This window comes from Odocoileus virginianus, chromosome 18 (genome assembly GCF_023699985.2).
Source record: "Odocoileus virginianus isolate 20LAN1187 ecotype Illinois chromosome 18, Ovbor_1.2, whole genome shotgun sequence".
NCBI lineage: Eukaryota > Metazoa > Chordata > Mammalia > Artiodactyla > Cervidae > Odocoileus > Odocoileus virginianus.
In genome coordinates this window covers 43,831,874-43,854,309 of record NC_069691.1, presented here as the reverse complement: position 1 = coordinate 43,854,309, position 22,436 = coordinate 43,831,874, and the positions used below count along the sequence as shown (strand labels likewise).

Below are 22,436 nucleotides of genomic sequence, written 5' to 3'. Positions count from 1 at the left end.
GCCTCTAAAAACCAAGCCACATGCTAGATTTGTCCTGCAAGTAATAGTTTATTAACCTGTTACCTAGCAAGACCTCAATCTGGGTGAACCCATCTCTAAACTTGTCTGTATGTACATCCTGCTAAGTGTTCCTGAAGGAAATCAATAACTCTGTTATCATAAAAACAGTCACCAGCTCAAACTTTGTATGATACACATTCAGTTCAGTTCAGTCACTCAGTCGTGTCCAACTCTGTAACTCCATGGACTGCAGCATGCCAGGCTTCTCTATCCATCACCAACTCCTGGAGCTTGCTGAAATGCATTTCCTTGAGTCGGTGATGCCATCCAACCATCTCATCTGTCGTCCCCTTCTCCTCCCACCTTCAATCTTTCCCAGCATCAGGGTCTTTTCCAGTGAGTCAGTTCTTTGCATCAGGTGACCAAAGTATTGGAGCTTCAGCTTCAGTGTCAGTCCTTCCAATGAATATTCAGGACTGATTTCCTTTAGGATTGACTGGTTCGATCTCCTTGCAATCCAAGGGACTCTCAAGAGCCTTCTCCAACACTGCACTTTGAAAGCATCAATTCTTTGGTGCTCACCTTACTTTATAGTCCAACTCTCACATCCATACATGACTACTGGGAAAACCATAGCTTTGACTAGACAGACTTTTGTTGGCAAAGTAATGTCTCTGATTTTTAATATGCTGTCTAGGTTGGCCATAACTTTTCTTCCAAGGAGCAAGCTTTTTAAAAAAAAATTTTTTTTTCAATTTTTATTAGTTGGAGGCTAATTACTTTACAATATTGTAATGGGTTTTGTCATACATTGACATGAATCAGCCATGGATTTACATGTATTCCCCATCCCGATCCCCCCTCCCACCTCCCTCTCTACCCGATCCCTCTGGGTCTTCCCAGTGCACCAGGCCCGAGCACTGGTCTCATGCATCCAACCTGGGCTGGTGATCTGTTTCACCATAGATAATATACATGTTTCGATGCTGTTCTCTCGAAACATCCCACCCTCGCCTTCTCCCACAGAGTCCAAAAGTCTGTTCTGTACATCTGTGTCTCTTTTTCTGTTTTGCATATAGGGTTATCATTAACCATCTTTCTAAATTCCATATATATGTGTTAGTATGCTATAATGTTCTTTATCTTTTTAATTTCATGGCTGCAGTCACCATCTGCAGTGATTTTGAAACCTAAGAAAAGAAAGCCTGTCACTGTTTCCACTGTTTCCCCATCTATTTGCCATGAAGTGATGGGACTGGATGACATGATCTTAGTTTTCTGAATGTTGAGTTTTAAACCAGCTTTTTCACTCTCCTCTTTCACTTTCATTTACCATAAGGGTGGTGTCATCTGCATATCTGAGCTTATTGATACTTCTCCGGGCAATCTTGATTTAAGCTGAGTGACAATATACAGCCTTGACTTACTCCTTTCCCAATTTGGAGCTAGTCCATTCCTTGTCTGGTTCTAACTGTTGCTTCTTGACCTGCATACAGATTTCTCAGGAGGCAGGTAAGGTGGTCTGATATTCCCATCTCTGAAGAATTTTCCACAGTTTGTTGTTATCCACACAGTCAAAGGCTTTAGCGTAGTCAGTGAAGCAGAAGTAGATGTTTTTCTGGAACTTTCTTGCATTTTCGATGATCCAACAGATGTTGGCAATTTGATCTCTGGTTCCTCTGCCTTTTCTAAATCCAGCTTGAACATCTGAAAGTTCTCAGTTCACATATTGTTGAAGCCTAGCTTGGAGAATCTGAAAGCCTAGCTTGCCTCCCAAAGAAAGGCAATGCCAAAGAACGTTCAAACTACTGCACAGTAGCACTCATCTCACACACTAGCAAAGTAATGCTCAGAATTCTCCAAGCCAGGCTTCAACAGTACATGAACCAAGAACTTCTAGATGATACACATTAGTGGACAAGTGTATTATTCTTCCTCATTGATACAATGGATATTTCCCACCTTTTCCTCCTCAAACCTTCCATTTCTCTCCTACACACTCCATATTGACTGGGCAGTTCTAGTTCTAAGCTCAGGCAAAAAAAAAACAAAAACAAAAACCCTCTAGCACATTATCAAAATGTATCAAAAATGATAACCTCCAGCACATTATTAGAGACACTGCCTGCCTACTTGGTCTTGACTGGCTTTCTCATGTGTCCAGTTAACTGGTGGGTCTGCTGACCTAGGCTGGCCTCAGCTAGGATTACAGGGTACTTTCCATGTGGTCATTTATCTTGTAGCACATTAGCCTGAGCTTGTTTATATCATGGTCACAGGGTTCCAAGAGAGCAGAAGCTTGAAAACCTGACTCAGTATTGCCACACTGTCATTTCCTCATTCAAAGTTGTAATTCCAAGCAGACTCAAGGGGAGGGAAAAGAGACTCTATTGTTGATGAGGGGAACTGCAATTACCTGATAACAGGTGTAAGTACTGAGAAAAGTGACGTGTAATCTTTGCTATCAACCTGTGATAGCATTCAGCTTTCCACTCAATGAACTCTTTCTCTTGGCTTCTGTTCTCAGACTTTCACATGCATCAGCATCATTGGGAGAGTTTGTTAAAACATAGATTGCTGGGCTCCACCCATACAGTTTCTGATTCAGAAGGTCTGGGATGCCAAGAATGTGTTTTTCTACGAAGTCTCCAAGTGGTTCCAGTGCTACCGGCCCACACACCAGTTTGAGAACCGCTAGTTGAGGCTCATCCCTCACTGTGTGTTCTGGGTTTCACTTCCGTTCACTTTCATAACAACTTTGATTTTGCAGTTCTCCTCCTTTTCCTTTAGCTCTTGTTTATTTAGTGACTTTGCTATCCAGAAAAGGAGGTCTGTGGCCCACCGACGTCAGCATCACCTGGGAGCTTGTTAGGAATGCAGAGTCTCAGGCACACTGGATTAGAATCAGTACTTTTATCAGGATGATTTGTGCACACATTGATGTTTGAGCAGTGCCACCTGTGGACTGTCCTCATCAGCAAGCGAGCGAGCGTGCTCTTGATTTCCTACTCCAAGCTTGCCTCTCTTCCAGCATCCACGGTAGCAGATGGCACCCCCATTCATGCAGCTGCTCAGGGGAGACAAACGGGCCTTCTCCTTGGCTCCTGTCTCACTATCCTTCATCCAGTCCATCAGCAAATTGTCGTGGGGGTCTTAAGGTTACATATCCAGCAACTTCGCCATTTCCACTGCTTTGATCCTAGTTCAAGATTCCATTATCTCTCAATGGGACTAGTGCTGTAGCTTCTTACCAGGTCACTGCTTCCACCTCCCCCCTTGCAGTTTGTTTCCTGTTTCTCCCTCTCAAAATCCTGCAGTAGTTACCTAGTGTACTTAGGATCAGAATTGTTGTCCTTGTCTGCTGTCAGGCCTTACAGGCACTGCCTTGGCCGCTTCTCTCCCCTGTCTTTCCCCGTCCACCCCACTCCCGCGGTCCTGTTTACCTTTTTTGTTTTTTTTTCTGCAGACTCAGTTTACTACTGCCTTCCAGACTTTGTACTTTCTCTTCCTTTTGAGTAGAATACTCTTCACCCAGTTGGCAGGTTCTCACTTGATATGAATCTTCCTGATCAATTCGTATAACATAAGCGGCCCCCATTTACTCTTTATTCCCTTTTCCTGCTTTATTCTCACTGCTCTTACCTGACATCTAGTCTCTTGTCCTTCTCCCACACTAGAATGTCATAAAGTCTAAACGTATCTTCTCCATTTTAGTCACGGTGAGACCATTTCAGTCATTCAGACCAGATGCCTGAACTGTGGCCTCGATTCTTTTCCCTATTCTTTTCTGCTGCTATTGACTCAATCCTGTCTCTAAAATACATCTCTTCTTCCACTCTCCACTGCCACTGTCCTTATCTAAGCCTTCATATATCTTACTCGAGTCACCTCCCAACTGAACTACTAGTTCTGCATGGGAACCAGAGAGTTCTTTTAAAAATGTTATCAGATTATGTTGTTTTGCTCAAAACCTTGCCGTGTGTTACCACTGCCCTTCATTCCTTGCATTACAAGGCGCTGCTTGCCTCTTTAGCAGCACTGCCTGCTATTTACCCCTTGTTCTTGAAGTTCCAGCTACCAGTGTTTTTTACTTTTTCTTGTTGACTTGTTTCTGTTTTCTGTGCCCCTGCATGAAATCCACTGTCCCAGCTTTTTGTGAACAGTTGATTCCTTCTCAAAGATCCAGCTGAATGAAATGTGCCCTATTCAGAAAAATATACCCTTACCATTGTATTAAAAGTTTTTTCCCAATGTCTGTTATTTTCTGATTCATGACTTTACTTGCTTTCTTTGCATTACTTCACATTTGTCAATTTCTTATTTATGCTTTTCCACCTGAGGGAAACTTTTTCACTTATCCCCACATACCCAGTTCTTTTCACAATACTCCCGATATAGTAAATACTCTGCAAATGTGCTGGTTAAAATTAATACCCAGGTGAGCTGGCAGTTCTGCTGAATCCTTTCTTCTCATCATTCGGTGATGCCTTCCTTCTTCCGCTGCTTCTCTGACCTCTCAAATTCCTCTGTCTATGGAACTTCAGTTCTTTCAGATTCTGCACTGTAATTGTTGATGTTTAATTAATTCATTGTTATTCAAATCTCTGTAGCATAAAAGGAGGCATGTCCTTTTTTAAAGGAATTTTAGATCTAATTTTTCTTCCTCAGTTAAAAATTTAAACCCAATTAGTGGCAGAATAGCTTGTATGAGAAAACAGTGATAAAAAGGGACAAAATATAAAGAACAAGTCCTTGAAGGCATTGAAAAAAAAAGCAGAAATGAGAGGGAGGTAGAATACTGAAAGACAGGAACCGTACTGCATGAGGACTGCATTCATTTGACTTTTCTTCTGAGGGTTCCCACTTGCCCATCTGTCAATTTGAACACAGAGAGTCACAGTCATTGAATTAGAAGCTGAACCCTGGGGCTGCCACAGTGAAGATACTGAGGGGGAATTTCTGAAAGGAAACAGAGGGACCCCTAGAATTAACATTCACTCAAATCCTTCCATGGAGGGGAGAACCCAAGGGCCCAGGCAAGCAATGGCTGGAGGGCTGGAAAAGCTCAAACAAGACAGCAGGAAAGGGAAGGCAGAATTTGGAGTCTGAGTTTCACCAACTTGGAAAGGCAGTGGAAACGTGTAGGGCTTTTCACTGACACCCCTCAGGGCCACACCTTAACAGAGAAGACTGTATCCCCAAATAAGGGAGTCAGCTTGCATAAAGGCAAGCCTTTACCAGCTGTGTGAAACCCGCCAGAACTGTGAAACAAGGCCTCTTGTTTCACAGTTATAATTTCAAAATTAGTAACTGGCAAGTTAGTACACTAGACAAAAAGCAACACTTCCCAAAGTAAAATAATAGAATCCAGAGATTCTACAGCATATCTGTGATGTCCAGTGTAAAATAAAAGATTATTAAACGTGTGAGGGAATCCATAGTCAAGAGAAAAAAGTTACAAAACCATAGTGTGGCACCTCCCTATGGCCCAGTTGTTAAGACTCAGTGCTTCCAATGCAGGTGTGCAGGTTTGATCCCTGGCCAAGGAACTAAGGTCCCACATGCTGTGTAGCATAGCCAAAAAAGTAAAAAGAAAGAAAAAACCCAACCATATACTGTGAGATAATCCACGTGGTGGAATTAGCAAAGACTCTAAAGATATAATTAGAAATATATACATGAATTTAAAAGACAGCTATAATGGTGAACATAGAGTTTCTCAGCTGAGAAACTGAAAGAAGAAAAAAACAGTGAAAATCTTAGAACTCTTCAAAACAATACTTAAAATGATAAATTCACTGGAAGCCTAAACAACATATTGGAGGAACCAGAAGAAATGACATCAGATGGAAAGAAACCATTATCTACAAATGGGAAAGAATAACACTAGAAATGGTAAATGGGAAATAGAAAAGAAAATAATTTTCTTATTTAAAAGACAACTGACTTTTTACAATAAAGCTTATAGCATTGTATTATGTGGTTTATCATGCATAAAAAAGTAAAAATTAGGACAATAGCAAAATGATGGGCTGGGATGGATGGAATTACATGGTTGCAAAGATCTTATATTTTTACTTGATGTGGTATATTAACTATAAGTAGATGGATATAAGTTAAAGATGCACATTGTAATATATATATATAGACACATACACACACAGACAAAACTAAAAAGAAAACAATTTACAGCTGACAAAATCAGATGCAACAAACAGCAAAACTGCAGTTTTAAACTCATAAAATGACTAAATATAAATAGATTTAATGTTCCAATTAAAAGGCAGAGATGTCAGACTGGATAAAAAAGGAACACCTAACTATAAACTGTATACTAAAGGTACACTGTACATATTAACAGAGAAGTTGAAAATAATAGGATGGAAAATGATATACCATGCAAATAGTAAGCATAAGAAAGCTGTTATAGGTTCTGTAATAACACATGAAGTAGACTTTGATATAACAAGTATCAACACAGACAAAAAGACATTTCATAAAGACATAATTTATCAGGAAAACAACTATCCTAAATGTGTACACATCTAATAACAGAGCTACAAAATTTATGAAGCAAAAATTGATAGAACAAAAGGGACACATGGACAAACCAGTAATCATAACTGGAGATTTTAACACCCCTCTCTGTCCTTGATACAACAAGTAAACAAAACTATGAATAGTAAGGATATAGGAGACTAGAACCACACTCATAAACCAACCTGACATAATTAAAATTTATCAAATATTATACTCAAGAACTACAGAATACACATTCTTCTTAAGTATATCTGAAAGGTATATCAAGATTGTCTATATGCTGGGTCATAAAGCAAATTCCAATAGATTCCAAAAGATCGAGACCCTACAACATATGCTTTTGGATCACAACAGTTTGAAATCGGAAGTCAACAACATCAAGCTATTTAGGAAATTCCCAATATTTGAAAAATAAGCAGCATATTTCTAGTTAACTCACAGGTTAAAGAAGGAATCACAGGGATATTAGAAACTATTTCAAATGGAATGATGTTGAAAACACAACCTATCAAACTGATGGGATGTTAAAACTCAGCTGAGGAAAGGAACATTTATAGCCTTAGGAAAGAAAAATGTATAAAATTGTGATTTTAAACTTCTAACTTACCAAACTAGTAAAAGAAGAGCAAATTAAACCTAGTGGATGTAGGAGAAAATAATGATTAGAGCAGAAATCAATGAAACAGAGAACAGAATAACAATGAAGCTATCAAAGCCAAAGTTGGTTTTTGAAAAAACAGAGTTGGTAAATTCCTGGCAAGACTGATTTTTTAAAAAATTGATGTATACTTGATTCGCAATGTGTTAATTTCTGCTATACAGCAAAGTGATTCAGTTATACATATATATATTCTTTTTTACATTCCTTTCCATTATCGTTTATTACAGTATATTGAATATAGCTCCCAGTGCTATACAGTAGGACCTTGTTTATTCATCATATATACAATAGTTTGCATCTGCTACCCCCAAACTCTCAGTTCATTTCTCCCCAACCCCACTCCTTCTTGGCAACCACAAGTCTTTGTTCTCTATCTCTGTGAATCTGTTTCTGTTTTGTAGGTAAGTTCATTTGTGTCATATTTTAGATTCTACAAGACTGATTTTTTTAAGGTAAAAAGATAATAAAGAATATCATGAATAGCTTTATATCAACAAATTTAATGATTAGAGGAAATGGCCAAATTCCTTAATAAGCACAACTTAACCAAAACTGATTTGATGTCAGGTAAAAAATTAGGGCTTCCCAGGTGGCTCAGTGGTAAAGAATCTGCCTGCCAATGCCGGAGATGAGTGTTTGATCCCTGGGTCTGGAAGATCCTTTGGAGAAAAAATGGCAACCCACTATAGTATTCTTGCCTGGAAAATCCCATAGACAGAAGAGCCTGGTGGACTTCAGTCCATGGGGTTGCAAAAGAGTCAGACACAACTTAACAACTAAATAACAACAACAAAAAATTAGAATAGCCTTATAGCTAGTAAAGAAATTGAACTGTTAATGAAGAATCTTCATGTATCAATCTAGAGGGGTGGAATGGGGTGGGAGATGGGAGAGAGGTTCAAAAGGGAGGGAATATATGTGTACCTATGGCTGATTCATGTTGAGGTTTGACAGAAAACAAAATTCTGTAAAGCAATTATCCTTCAATAAAAAATAAATTAATAATAATAAGAATCTTCAAACAAAACTCCAATCCCAAGTGGCTTCACTGGTATATTTTGTTAAATATTTAAGGAAGGAACAATACCTGTCTTACACAAACTTTTGTTTTATAAGGTCAGCATAACCTTAACATTACAAGAAAATGTATGACCATAAATACAAAATATTAGCAAACTGAATCCAGAAATATGTTTTTAAAAGGGTGCTACTTCATGATCAAATGTGATTTATCCCGAGAGTTCTAGGTTGATTTAATATTAAAAAAATCAATAAATGAAATTCAGTATATTAACAGAATATATGATCACCTCAATAGATATTAAAAGGTGAGAAATTTGACACCTATTCATGATTAAAAAAAAAAAAACTCTGAGCAAAGCAGAAATGAAGAAAACATCAATCTGATAAAGGGCATCTAGGAAAAACCAATAGCCAACCTGTTTACTGAGTCCAAGCTTGTACCACTCACTGTATGACTGGCCAGTAAATTCAAAGACAAGCTGCTGGGGCAGAAAATAATGACTTTGTTTGGAAATCCAACAGACCAAGAAGATGGTGGACTAGTGTCCTAAGGAACCATCCTTCAAAAGTTAGAACTGAGCCTTCTTTTATATTAAAAGGGAAAGCGGTGTGGCTGGTTGTTGCAAACTTCTTGGCACTGGAATCCTTTGTTCTTACTGCTGTTGACCTAGGTCTGGCATGATGTTCCTACAAACCTCCGACAAGACAAATGTTATGCTCTGCTTTCAAATTTTTCTCTCTCTATGAATGGAAAGGTGTTATACCTCTAAAGATCAGAGTCCTGAGAATGGACTATCCTGTATATTTCAGGCTGAAGGCAGCATTCTTTTGAGTTTGAGGAACCCTTGGTGCAGAGTCAGCGTGACTAAGCACAGGCAACAGACCACACATGTTAGAGCTAAAGGAATGGATTCAGTATGGAGTCAGGTTTGTTCTTCCCTGTTACAGAGTTTGTGATTAAAGTGAACATTGATTGTTTCCCCGCTGAGATTAGTAATAAGATAGGTGTGTCAACTTGCACCAGTTTTATTCAGCTTTCTTCTGAAGCTATAGGAGGTGCCATGTGGGAAAGAAGCAAAATAAAAGGCGTAAGGATAGGAAAAGAAGAAATAAAACCCATGTATTCCCAAATGGCATGACTGTTTACATAGAAATTTTTAAGAACTCTACAGAACAGTAACTCTAAAGCTAATAAGTGAGTTAGTGAATTGCATAATACAAGTGAATTAATAAATTCTATATACCAGCAACAAAAAATTTGAAAATGACCCTTTAAAAACAATTCAATTTACAGAAGCATCAAAGAATGTAAAATAGTTAAGAATAAATTTAATAGAGATGTAGAAGATCTGTACTTGTAAAACTATAAAACTATAAAATAATGCTGAGGGAAATTAAAGACCCAGATAAATGAAAACTTACATCCATGGATTTGAAGGCTCACTACTGTTAAAAATGTCATTTCTCCTCAAGTTCACTGGTAGGTTTGATATAGTTCTGATCAAAACCCCAATATGCTTTTTTAAAAACAGGAAGTGGCCAACTGAATAGTTCATGACAGTGAAAGTCCCTCCGAGGTGTCTGATGCTTTGCGACCCTAGAGCCGGGAGGCTCCTCTGTCCCTGAGATTCTCCAGGTGAGAAAATTTCATAGCAAAATCCAAAGATCCCAGAACCGTCAATGTACTCTTTTTTCTTTAGTATTTTTAAATTTATTTGGTTGTACCAGGCCTCAGTTGTGGCACACAGGATCTTTAGTTGCAATGTGGGATCTAGTTCCCCACAAGGGATCACACCAAGGCCCTCTGCACTGGGAGCAAGAGTTTTAGCCACTGGACCACCAGGTAAGTCCCAGCGTAGTCTTTACAAAGAGAAATAAAGCAGTATAAACAAATAGATAAGTGGAACAGAATAAAATTAGATATAGTACACAGTCAGTTGATTTTTTGACAAAGGTGCCAAGGCTATTAAAAGGGAAAAGTTTTTGATGAAATAGTTTGTGTGAAACAAGTATGGAAAAAGTGAAAGCTTGACCTCTACCTCATACCACAACAAAATTAATTTGAGATGCCCATAACCTAAGGGTAAAAGCTGAAAACACAAAGACCCTAAAAGAAAACAAAGAATATCTTTATGATCTTGGAGTAGGCAAAGATTCATCAAAGAGGACACAAAAGGTAGTAAACAACGAAAAAACTGGTAAATTTATTTATTATTTAAATTTATTTAGGTTTCACCAAAATAAATTTATGCTCAAAAGACACCTTAAAGAGAATGATGTAAGACAGACTGGGAGAGGATATTTGGACTACATATATTTGACAACAGTGCACTATTTCATACCAGGCAAAAGCCCAAACCAAACAAGCGAACAACAGACTGACCAGCGTGTGTATTTCCTGGATTTGCATCACCTGAAGCTCTCACACTCCAGGCGGAAAGGCAGCACGCGATGGCCACTTTGGAAAACAGGTGACAGTCTCCTGTAAAGTTAAGACACTAGACCACAGGACCCAGACAACCTGGGCAAAGTGGTTACACCCGCATACATTTCCCCAAACTCACGGAATTACAAATTAACACCTATGCATTTTATCGTATCTAAACTTTACGGCTCTAAAAGCAAAACAGAAAGTCTTAAGATGACTTGAACACCAAAGAGCAACTCGCGGGGATCCCCTTGGGTCCCTCGGGATCCGCGAGCCCGAGAGGAAACGAAACCGCGCCGGGAGCCTGGGCGTCCCGCCCCCACCGCTAGTTGCAGTTTCGATTTTTCCTCCGCAGCCCGGGTTCCCCTGCAGCTCCGCCTCCGCGCTGGGTGCTCACTTGGGAAAATTTCTCGCGCCTCACAGCTGTGTTTTCTCGGAGCGCAGCCGAGCGGAGCGCAGCCGAGCGGAGCGCAGGCGAGGCAGGTGGCCGCGGGGAGCTGAGCCGCCGGAATGACGGCTGAACAGCGGCGGAATTTGCACGCCTTCCGCGGCTATGTCAGGAAGATCCTGGATCCTACCTACATCCTGAGCTACATGACTCCCTGGTTTAGGGACGGTGAGTGGTTGCCGCTTGTCCCTTGGGGCAAGAAAACAGTTCAGGACTTATTTCTTATTCCCCTTCCACCCCCATCCCGGTCTTTCAATCAATAGAGTTAACGCCGGGTTTGTGGCAAGATCTTCGCAATATTTTAGACTGGGGTTTGTCAAGAGTTTGAGAAGCCCTTGGAGGCCCAGATGGGGAAACTGAGTCCCGGCGAAGTGAAACGACTTGCTTAGAGCTGCACATTTGTTTAGACTTAAAGCTGGGGAAACATGTCGCTGTCCGTTTCATTTATTTCTGCTAATAGTTATGTCCGTCTACTGTGTTGGTCTTTGGGCTGACATCAAAGATTCAGAATAAGATACAAGCCCTTCCTTAAAATACTTTAATCAAGTCAGGGGGTTGGTGGGGACAGGTGAGGACCGAAGTACACAAATGATAAGAAAGTGCTGTACTCCGGAAGAAGTTGAGACTCACTCTGCCAGATCTTGATCTTATCAGCAGATAACTGGAAACTTTTATAAATTCGATTTTTATTTTATATTGGTTATAGTTGATTTACAATGTTGCATTAGTTTCATGTACAGCAAAGTGATTCAGTTATACCTATATATACCACCTATACCATTCAGATACACCTATACCATTCTTTTTCAGATTCTTTTCTCATATAGGTTATCACAGAATATTGAGCAGAGTTCTAGGCACTATCCAGTGGGTGCTCCATAGATTACCTGTTTTGTATATAGTAGTGCGTATATGTTAATCCAAGACTCTTAATTTCTCTCTCCCCCACCTCTCCCCTTTGGGAACCATAAGTTTGTTTTCATGGTCTGTGAGTCTGTTTCTGTTTTGTAAACAAGTTCATTTGTATCATTTTTAAGATTCCACATATAAGTGATATGATATTTGTCTTTCTCTGTCTGAGTTCACTTAGTATGATAATCCCTAGGTATATCCATGTTGCTGCAAATGGCATTATGTCATTCTTTTTTATGGCTGAGTAATATTCCATTGTATATATGTCCCATATCTTTTTAATCCATTCCTCTGTCATTGGAGATCTAGGTTGCTTCCATGTCTTGGCTACTGTAAATAGTGCTGTAATAAATACTGGGGTGCATGTATCTTTTCAAATTATGAGAGGAGCAAGACTCACTGGAGTGAACGGCTTTAGGCTTCAATTCAGGTGTTTCCGCACAACATTTGAGTCCCATGATGATGGATAATGGCCATTTTACAGATTTGTATTGAGGTACTTTGTGCCAGGGGTAAGCAGAGCCTTGGGGAAAAGAGAAGGGAGGGGCTGCCTGGAAAGAGTGAGGTGAAAGAGGGAGTCTGCTCCAAACGCCTACATAACTTTCCTGATGTGAGTCAGTTTTTGGAAACTGTATTAAAGCTGACAGGAAACTTGAGTGCTAATTGCTCTGTAAAACCAAAGCACAGGTTGTGGAGTGAGGAGTGAAAGAATACCACCAACACAAAGGACTCCCACTTTGTTGCTATGCTCAGAGACAAGTAACAAAATACCATCCTAATGGCCACAGAGTAGTTTTGGCCCTTGAAGAATGTAAGCCATGCAAGACATCTGTCTCTTCTAGAAATCCTACAAAAAGTGAAACACTAACAATGATATGAATCCCCTTCTTTCATGTATTAGTATACTGATTTAATAACCAGCAACTTAGCACCAGTTGAGGTGTGTGTCAGGCCTTAGGCTAGCATTAACACATACTACTATACATAATAGTTAATAGGAAGCATCCTTTTAGGAAATGAAGGATCGATAAGAATGGTTCTACTCTGAGATTAGAGTGCATATGTGAAGTCAGGTAACTGAACAATAGATAATAAAAGTGTGATGACTGTGTTGATGGAAAACCATAGTGTGCTTATGGAGTGCATAGGTGGAATTATTATTTAATATATATTAACTTTAATTTATAGTTATAATACATCACAATAAAAATACCAAAAGTTTCTGCAGAGTATGTATCTCTCTGAATAAACCTTAAAAAAAAAAAAAAAAAAGACAATAAACCCCTCATAAAACAAAACAAAAAAACCCCAAAAGGTAAGTTTAAAAAGTGAGCTTGAGGGCTTCTCTGGTAGCTCCATGGTAAAGAATTGCCTCCTAGTGTAGGAGACATGGATTCAGTCTCTGATCCGGGAAGATCCCACGTGCCGCGGAGCAACTAAGCCCATGGGCCACAGCTATTGAGCCTGTGCTCTAGAGCCCGAGAGTCACAACTACTGAGCCACCTGCTGCAACTACTGAAGCCTGTGTGCCTAGACTGTGCTCCAACAGAAGAAGCCACTGCAGTGAGAAGCCTCCACACAGCTAGAGAGTGGCCCCTGCTCTCTGCAACGAGAGCCGCCCATGCCGCAGTGAGGACCCCGTGCAGCCAGAAATAAATAATTTTTAAAAGCAAGCTTACAAATACTGTGTATAATATTATCTTATTTTTCAATGTTAACAATACCCTAGAGTTTTTATTTCAAGTCCTGCCCCATAGGCAGCTGTTTTCATGTAGTTGGTTTACATCTTTCCTGTTCATTTCTTTGTATTTTATCACATAAACTCTTTGCTTTTCACCCCACTTTTCCTGTTTTCTGTTACACTGATTAAATTATCTGTCCCTCCCCCATCTTGTTTTCTCAGCTCTTTTGGTTAAATCCTAACCCCAGGCTTCAGAATGTGACCTTAAGACCCAGCAATCTTGTGCCTAGCTGTATATGTACTTAAGAGAAATGAATATATATGTCCACACAAAAACTTGTACATGAACGCTTATAGCATTACTGTTCATAAAAGAAAAAATGTAGAAACCTAAATGCCCATTAACTAACTGGTGTATCCATACAATGGATTATTATTCATCAGGGAAAAGGATTAAATATGATACATGATTACAACATGGATGAACCTTGAAAACATTATGCTAAGTGAAAGAACCCAGCCATGAGGACCACATACTCTATAATCCCATTCATATGAAATGTCCAAAATAGGCAAATCCATAGTTACCACAGGGGAAATGGGGAATGACTGCTAATGGGTATAAGATTTCTTTTTACAGTAATAAAAAGGCAGTAAAATTACATAGTGGTAATGGATTTACATCTCTAAAAGCCATTGAATTTTATACTTTAAAAGGGTTTGTTTTATTGTTGCGTAGACCTTGGCAGAAAAGGGAGGCGTTCCTTCCTGTCTTCTTAAACATTCCTTCAGCATACCTTTGTTAAGTGTACATTGAGTACGAGGTCTTCTAAACTCTGAGAATACAGAGGTTAACCTGCCAGACAATTGGAATTACTCCCTTAGAATTTACATCCCACTGACAATAGGACTTCCCTGGTGGTTCAGACGGTAGATCATCTGCTTACAGTGTGGGAGACCTGGGTTCGATCCCTGGGTCGGGAAGATCCTCTGGAGAAGGAAATGGCAACCCACTCCAGTACTCTTGCCTGGAAAATTCCATGGATGGAGGAGCGTAGTAGGCTACAGTCCATGGTGTCGCAAAGAATTGGACACAACTGAGCAACTGACTTCGCTTTGCTTCGACAGTGGGGAAAATTATCAAATGTCAGGTCGTACGAAGGTAATGGTTTGGTTATCAGTCCAAACATGGAGTCACTGTGCAAAATCAGTAAGACCACCAGCTGGTTGGTGGATAGTTGCCTTTTACCTGGCCTCACTGTGTTTTCTTTAGCTTCTTCTGCTTTTTCTTTTCTACCATATTTCCTACCACCTGTTGACCTGAAATAAATAGACTGCCAGATATTTCTCCAGCAAAGACAAACTTTTTCAGGATCAGCAGAGAACTGCAGTCTAGGATGTGCAGTCATGGCAGCCACATGCAGGTCCCTGCAGGGCAAAGGAAGAACACTTCTATAGAGGAGAAAAGGAGGCTGGGAGGGGCTGTAGTAAACAGTCAGTGGCTTTTCCTTGGCTCAGTCCTTGCCAGGAAAGAAGAGAAGTCTGACTTCTTCCTCTTGGGCTCTGCTATGGGCACAGGGCATGAGAGCGCCCCCTTCTGGTCTCCTGACTCCATTGTGATTGCTGTTTACTAAGTTTTTTACACGTCTTAGCAAAAGCTGGAAAAAGGACCAAGAAAGGACCTCTGTTTATTCTAACTCTGGTTGCTGTTCAGTTCAGTTCAGTCACTCAGTCGTGTCCGACTGTTTGCAACCCCATGGACTGCAGCATGCCAGGCCTCCCTGTCCATCACCAACTCTTGGAGCTTACTCAAACTCATGTCCATCGCGTTGGTGATGCCATCCAACCATCTCATCCTCTGTTGTCCTCTTTTCCTCCTGTCTTCAATCTTTCCCAGCATCAGGGTCTTTTCAGATCAGTCAGTTCTTCGCATCAGGTGGCCAAAGTATTGGAGCTTCAGCTTTAGCATCAGTCCTTCCAATGACTATTCAGGACTGATTTCCTTTAGGATTGACTGGTTGGATCTCCTTGCAGTCCAAGGGACTCTCAAGAGTCTTCTCCAACACCACAGTTCAAAAGCATCAATTCTTTGTGGTGCTCAGCTTTCTTTATAGTCCAACTCTCACATCCATACATGACTACTGGAAAAACCATAGCTTTGGCTAGACGTCTAGACAGACCTTTGTTGGCAAAGTAATGTCTCTGCTTTTTAATATGCTCTCTATGTTGGTCATAACTTTTCTTCCAAGAAGCAAGTGTCTTTTAATTGCGGATGGCTGCAGTCACCATCTGCAATGATTCTGGAGCCCAAAAAATAAAGTCAGTCACTGTTTCCCCATCTGTTTGCCATGTAGTGATGGGACCAGATGACATGATCTTAGTTTTCTGAATGTTGAGCTTTAAGCCAACTTTTTCACTTTCCTCTTTCACTTTCATCAAGAGGCTCTTTTGTTCTTCTTCGCTTTCTGCCATAAGGGTGGTGTCATCTGCATATCTGAGGTTATTGATATTTCTCCTGGCAGTCTTGATTCCAGCTTGTGCTTCATTCAGCCCAGTGTTTCTCATGATGTACTCTGCATATAAGTTAAATAAGCAGGGTGACAATATACAGCCTTGACATACTCCTTTCCTGATTTGGAACCAGTCTGTTGTTAAATATCCAGTTCTATCTGTTGCTTCCTGATCTGCATACAGATGTCTCAAGAGACAGATAAGGTGGTCTGGTATTTTTATCTCTTTCAGAATTTTCCACAGTTTATTGTGATCCACACAGTCAAAGGCTTTGGCATAGTCAATAAAGCAGATGTTTTTTTGGAACTCTCTTGCTTTTTCGATGATCCAACAGATGTTGGCCATTTGATCTCTGGTTCCTCTGCCTTTTCTTTTTTTTTTCCCCTCTGCCTTTTCTAAATCCAGCTCGAACATCTGGAAGTTCACAGTTCATGTACTGTTGAAGCCTGGCTTGGAGAATTTTGAACATTACTTCACTAGCGTGTGAGATGAGTGCAATTTTGCTGTAGTTTGAGCATTCTTTGGCATTGCCTTTCTTAGGGATTGGAATGAAAACTGACCTTTTCCAGACCTGTGGCCACTGCTGAGTTTTCCAGATTTTCTGGTTGCTGTGTCCACTGTAATTGTCACTGATGACAGGAGTGGTCCTATCCTCACGCCCTTTTATTCCTGCGATTAATTCAGACTTTTGAATAAGAAACATTCAAATGTTAGAAGAAGCCATGGTTTTTCTACCTAACCTGGTGCTACCGTGACTTCTCACTTGTTAAGGAGAGACTCTTGCAGACATCTTTAAGAAACTCCTTTTCTTAAGGACTGCCCTCCAACGTGTGTCTGGACTTCCACAACAGATAGGAGAAGTTTCCAGAGAGGCTGGGGGTAGGGGTGGGGGGTAGTGAAGAATGGGTATGATTGACCAAGACAGAGAACTTGCTGCTTTCCTGCAGGTCCTTCCATTGCTGTGAATCCCCAGCCCCGTTGGAGAAGATCTGACAACCCTTGCAATGATTAGTGGTCTTCCCTCCAGTGATTAGCGGTTCTGCAGTTTGATGAGTCCCTCTTGCCTCTGTTTGTAGATGTGGTGCAGCATATTCAGGCCGAGAAAAACAACAAGGGGCCCATGGAGGCTGCTTCACTTTTCCTCCAAATCCTATTGGAACTCCAGGAGGAAGGCTGGTTCCGCGGCTTTCTGGATGCCCTTCACCAAGCAGGTTAGTTCATTCTTTTTACTCACAAATCAGAGTATAGTACTTGACTGTTTAAAGATTCTGTAAAGGTGAAATTCTATTAGTTTATAAGTATCCACATTTAGTTTATGTCTCTTAATCTGAAGCAATGTAAAGACTATTTTCAGGCAGATGTTATAACTGCCTACTTGAAATTTCCAAAGGAATCTACAGAGAGGTTATTACAACTAATGGGACAGTTTAGCAAGTTTATTGAATGTAAGATCAGTATACAAAAATTAGTTGTATTTCCACCCACTGGGAAAAAATGGCAAATGTAATCCAAAATGAAATACCAGTTCTAATAGTAACAAAAGTTATAATATATTTAGCAACACATCTAGCCAAAGATGTGTGGAGTTTGAATAGAGAAAATGATAAAAGGTTTTTTGAAAAAATATAAAGAAATTCTAGGGAATTCCTTGGTGGTCGAATGGTTAGAACTCTTTCACTGCCATGGCCTGGATTCAATCCCTGGTTGGGGAACTGAGATCCTGCAAGCTGTGCAGCAAAGCCGAGAAAAAAAAAGTCCAAGCTAAGTGGAGACATACACCTGGGCGCTTGGAGAGGAGGACCGTAAAAGCGTCAGTGCTCCCCACATTGAGTGATGCACTCAGTACAATTCTAAACAAAAATCCCACATTCTTCTTTATGAACTTGACAAGCAGATTCTAAACTGTATGTGGAAGCATTATGACCCAAGAATAGTCAGTGCACTTCTAAAGAAGAATTCAGTAGGTTGGGGGTTCCTTTTTTAGATATCAAGTTCTATTAAAAGTCATAGGCATTGATACAGTGTGATGCTGGCCCTGGTATTGAACAATTGACCAATGAGACAGAATGGTGAGCCTTCAGTCAGACTCATATATTTATGGAACTCTGATGTACTGGAGATCACCGGGAAAAGAGGATTATTCAGAAAGGAGGGACTTTTTGATACATTGCAGTGGGCCATTTAAAATGGGATGATGTTAAAAACCAGGCAAACCCTAACTTTCATATCCATGTGGCTACAAATAAACTTGTCTTCCTTACCTCATTCCATGTACATACATACACTTGCACACACACAGTAAGTCAAAAGAATTCAAGACTTGGTTCATGATAGCAGAAGTTTAACTATTTTAGATTAGTATACAGAAGAACATTTTTCTGACCTTAGGGTATGACTGGATTTATGAGACATTAAAACATTAACCTAGATTGATAAATTTGAGGACATTAAAATTAACAGTATCTGTTTATCAAAAAACACTATACAGAAAGTGAAAAAACAAGTGACAAACTGGGGGAGGATATTTTCAAACTACATTATCACCAAAGAATTCGTATCCATGATATTTTTAAAAGGCTTAAAATCAATTAGAAAAGAAAAAATATTTACAGGGCAAAAAATGTGAACTGACTCTTCAAAGAATAAGAAGCATGAAAGGTTAATAAACATGAGAAAAGATTCTCAGCCCAGTTAGCATTTAGGAAGTTGTAAATTAGAAACATAATAGCAAAATCTAGGAAGTCCAACAGTGGGAAGGCTTGAGGATTTTTAATAATGGGAAATCTTAACAATAACCGTAGGGAGTGTAAATGCTACAACTGTTTTGAAAAACAATCGGCATCAGCTCCTATAGTTACAGCTCTCCTTCTATCCAGCAGTTTCACTATTAAGTATATGCCCAGAAAATTTCTTAACACATATATTCCAGAATACACTTACAAAGAATGTTCATACTATAATCAGTTGGTAATGCCAAAAACAAGCAAGCAAAGAAACAAAGCTAGAAGCAACCCTAGTATCCTTCAGGAAGAGAATGGATAAATACATTTTGTGATATTCACACAAGTTGATTATCCTGCAATGGAGATGTATGAACATAAGCTACAGATGACAGCACAGGTGAAACTTAGAAATGTAATATTAAACTTTGTAAAAAGTCAGAGAAAATTGCATTTAGTGAAGAATATAATTAAAACATTTCAAGCAAGCTTAAACTAAACATGTTTCTTTAGAGAATTGAGCATATGCCACCCAACTATTCAAAGAAATCAAGAGTGATAAATCAAATACCAGATAGTGGTATCTTTGCAGGAAGATAGAAGAGTGAGAGAGAGGAGACACACACCCACAAAGGTACTGCAATATTCCAGGTATTAAGCTGGGTAATAGCTTCATATGTGCTGATGTGGTCTTTATAGCCCAATGAAAAGAGTGTGGGCCTTATAGTCAGACAAGCCTGGTGGTTCTCTGAAGAGAAACTTAGAACCAAGCATCCCTGGATAATTCTAGTTGGAAATAATTTTTTCATTCAAATTTCCCATTGTACTTACTATTCTTTTCTTGGAATAATGTAGGCGGTAAGGCCCTGAGGGGCAGGAATTGACGTTCATATTTCTTTTTGCCCTTTTTGCTGCTTTGCACTAAGATACTTAGCATGATGGTTTGACTCAATTGAAAGCCAATTCAGAGATTTCAGGTGAAGTCCATGGGGTACCTTGGAAGGAAGACGTTTTACTAAGACCACATGTAAGACTTCAAATTTATTCTCAGTGAAAGTGTTAATCACTCAGTCGTGTCCAACTCTTTGCGACCCATGGGCTGTAGCCCACCAGGCTTCTCTGTCCATGGGATTCTCCAGGCAAGAATACTGGAGTGGATAGCCATTCCCTTCTCCAGGGTATCTTTCTGACCCAGGGATCGAACCCAGGGTTCTTACCACTAACTCCACCTGAAATGTGGGGTGCCTAAAATGAATATTGAATTTTCTTTTTGAAAGATCATAAATAATGGAAGTGATTTACAGTTGCTTTCAGTTCTCTCACGATACATTCAAAAGTGATTTCTATGATCTTAATCTCAAAATATTTTTTTAGTTGGTGTCCTAAGAGCGCTATTTTTTTCCTACTTTGCAGGTTATTCTGGACTTTATGAAGCCATTGAAAGTTGGGATTTCCAAAAAATTGAAAAATTGGAGGAGTATAGATTACTTTTAAAGCGTTTACAACCAGAATTTAAAACCACAATCAATCCAGAAGATATCCTTCCTGAAATATCTGGATGTTTAATTAATCAGGAATGTGAAGAAATTATTCAGGTATTTTAATTAATATTAAATATTGAATTTGGGGGAAAATTTGACCATGAGGAATGTCTTCTGTTTCCTATGTTGTTTTAGAGCTGAGTAAGATAATTAAAGTCCACTAAAGTCCTCAAATCTAAGGCATAATTACCTAGAAGGATACTTTTATTTGTGATCTGAGTAATCAATTTGTGTCACAGATTTTTTTCAGGTTTGCCCTATTTTCAGTTAATATTACTTTTGTGAATAATGTTTTATACAAATTTAAATAAAATCAAACAGTTTAGCAAATAAAAAGAAAAAAGGTTATGGACTCCAGTGGTTAAGTATTCAGTCTCTGGACACAAATCAATTTTGTTAATCTAAGCTCAGACACTTACTAGTGGTGTGATCTTGGGCACATTTAGTTTCTCTAAGTCTCTGTTTCCTGTATAAAATGGGGATAATAATGGTACCCTATTAGTAAGGTATTTTTATAGGCTTTGAATGAGATAATATATGTAAAGTGCTTACATATCTCTGGCACATAATAGTAATTGCTCAGTGAATTTTAATTATCATGATTAAGAATAAGAACCATGTAAGTCTCACTATCAAGAAAAAACTATTCATTAATATTTTGTTATATCCTTCCAAATATGCCTATTCCAGTATACCCATATTTTGAATAGGTGTGAAATAGTTTGTTTTCCTGATATAGCTGATGTCAATACAGTAATATCTCAGAGGAGGTAAGAACACATGGCTTGCCATGGTGATATCACATGTAAGAGGACAAGGATAAAGGGAAGTGTGTCTTAAAAGATCAAGTTGCATGGGGGCAAGAACAGTCATGAAAGAGACCTAGTGAACCAGAGTATAAAATGGTTTTAAATTTGATAGTATTTGAATTGATGTTTCTTCAGTAAAAACTCATAAAATGAAAACTTTTGAAACACCTGATCAGTCCACTGCAATTGTCTTCCTTAGATAAGTTCCAACAAGGGGCTGATGGCAGGTGCAGAGAAAATGGTTGAATGCCTTCTCAGATCAGACAAGGAGAACTGGCCCAAAACTTTGAAACTTGCATTGGAGAAAGAAGAGAGCAAGTTCAGCGAACTGTGGATGGTGGAGAAAGGTAGGATATTCGGAAGGGTGTGAGGGTCTGAAAACCGGCCCTTCTTCCTAGTTCTGCTTGGAGCTTCTTACATTCCTACCTGCTTTTCACTCACTGTCAGAAACATTTTCCCCTTCAAATACTCTTAGCTATATCTCTAGTGAGAGGCCAGTGTGAAGTTGAGTTCTGGGAGGTAGGTGGTTTTTTGTCTACAGAATTAGTTCATTGTATATATCCCCTGAAAATGGATCAGGACAAACCCTTTCATCCAGAATTAGCCTATCTGCCCATAGTATTTGGGGGAAAGGCAGAGTCTGAGCTCACTCTCTGGGTTTAGATGATGAGAGAAATAGCTTGAAAATTCCAGAGTTAAAGGTTCAAACTCCACAACTCACTGCCTTTTCAGAATAGAATCATCTGAGACACTATCTGGTGGTTCTCTTGCCTAGAATCCATCTGGAACCAAACCAGAATGAGATTAAAAGGAAGAGTCTGTTTTGATTAAGTGGCTGAGCTATCACTTGGCTTCCTGAAGCTAATAGCATCTTCTCAGAGCATTATTTTAAGGGCTGAGTTTGGTAAACCATCTGAGTGTCTGGTCTTAGCCTTTCAGAGTCTTCTTTAAGATTATAATTGTTTCAGAAATTATCTATCTAAATATACATCTGGTGTCTTGGGTCGGGTCAGGAATGGAAGACAAGCGTGTTTCTGCTAATAGTTCTTGTCTTTGGTTTAGTTGTGGATCACCTAGGGATCTTGTTAAAATGAAGCTTCTGATTCAGTTGGGGCTCAAGAGTTTGTATTTCCAACAAGCTCCTAAAGAAGTTGCTGGTCCG

The 22,436-nt window shown here is 39.4% G+C and overlaps 1 protein-coding gene across 3 annotated transcripts in view; it reads left to right on the top strand.

The window, feature by feature from the left end:
- RIGI (RNA sensor RIG-I) overlaps window positions 1-22,436 on the top strand; it is a 75,384-nt gene that overhangs the window by 15,698 nt on the left and 37,250 nt on the right. Inside the window, exons 1-5 of one of the 3 annotated variants that reach the window (XM_070480612.1) lie at window positions 10,681-10,695; window positions 11,008-11,268; window positions 17,281-17,415; window positions 20,338-20,519; window positions 21,474-21,621. In XM_070480612.1, coding sequence (XP_070336713.1) covers window positions 11,163-11,268; window positions 17,281-17,415; window positions 20,338-20,519; window positions 21,474-21,621 — 571 coding nt within the window. In that variant the 5' untranslated portion in view covers window positions 10,681-10,695; window positions 11,008-11,162. Of the gene's footprint in view, window positions 1-10,148; window positions 10,696-11,007; window positions 11,269-17,280; window positions 17,416-20,337; window positions 20,520-21,473; window positions 21,622-22,436 lie in introns of those variants that run through there. The other 2 variants (XM_070480611.1, XM_070480613.1) reach the window with 2 other exon arrangements.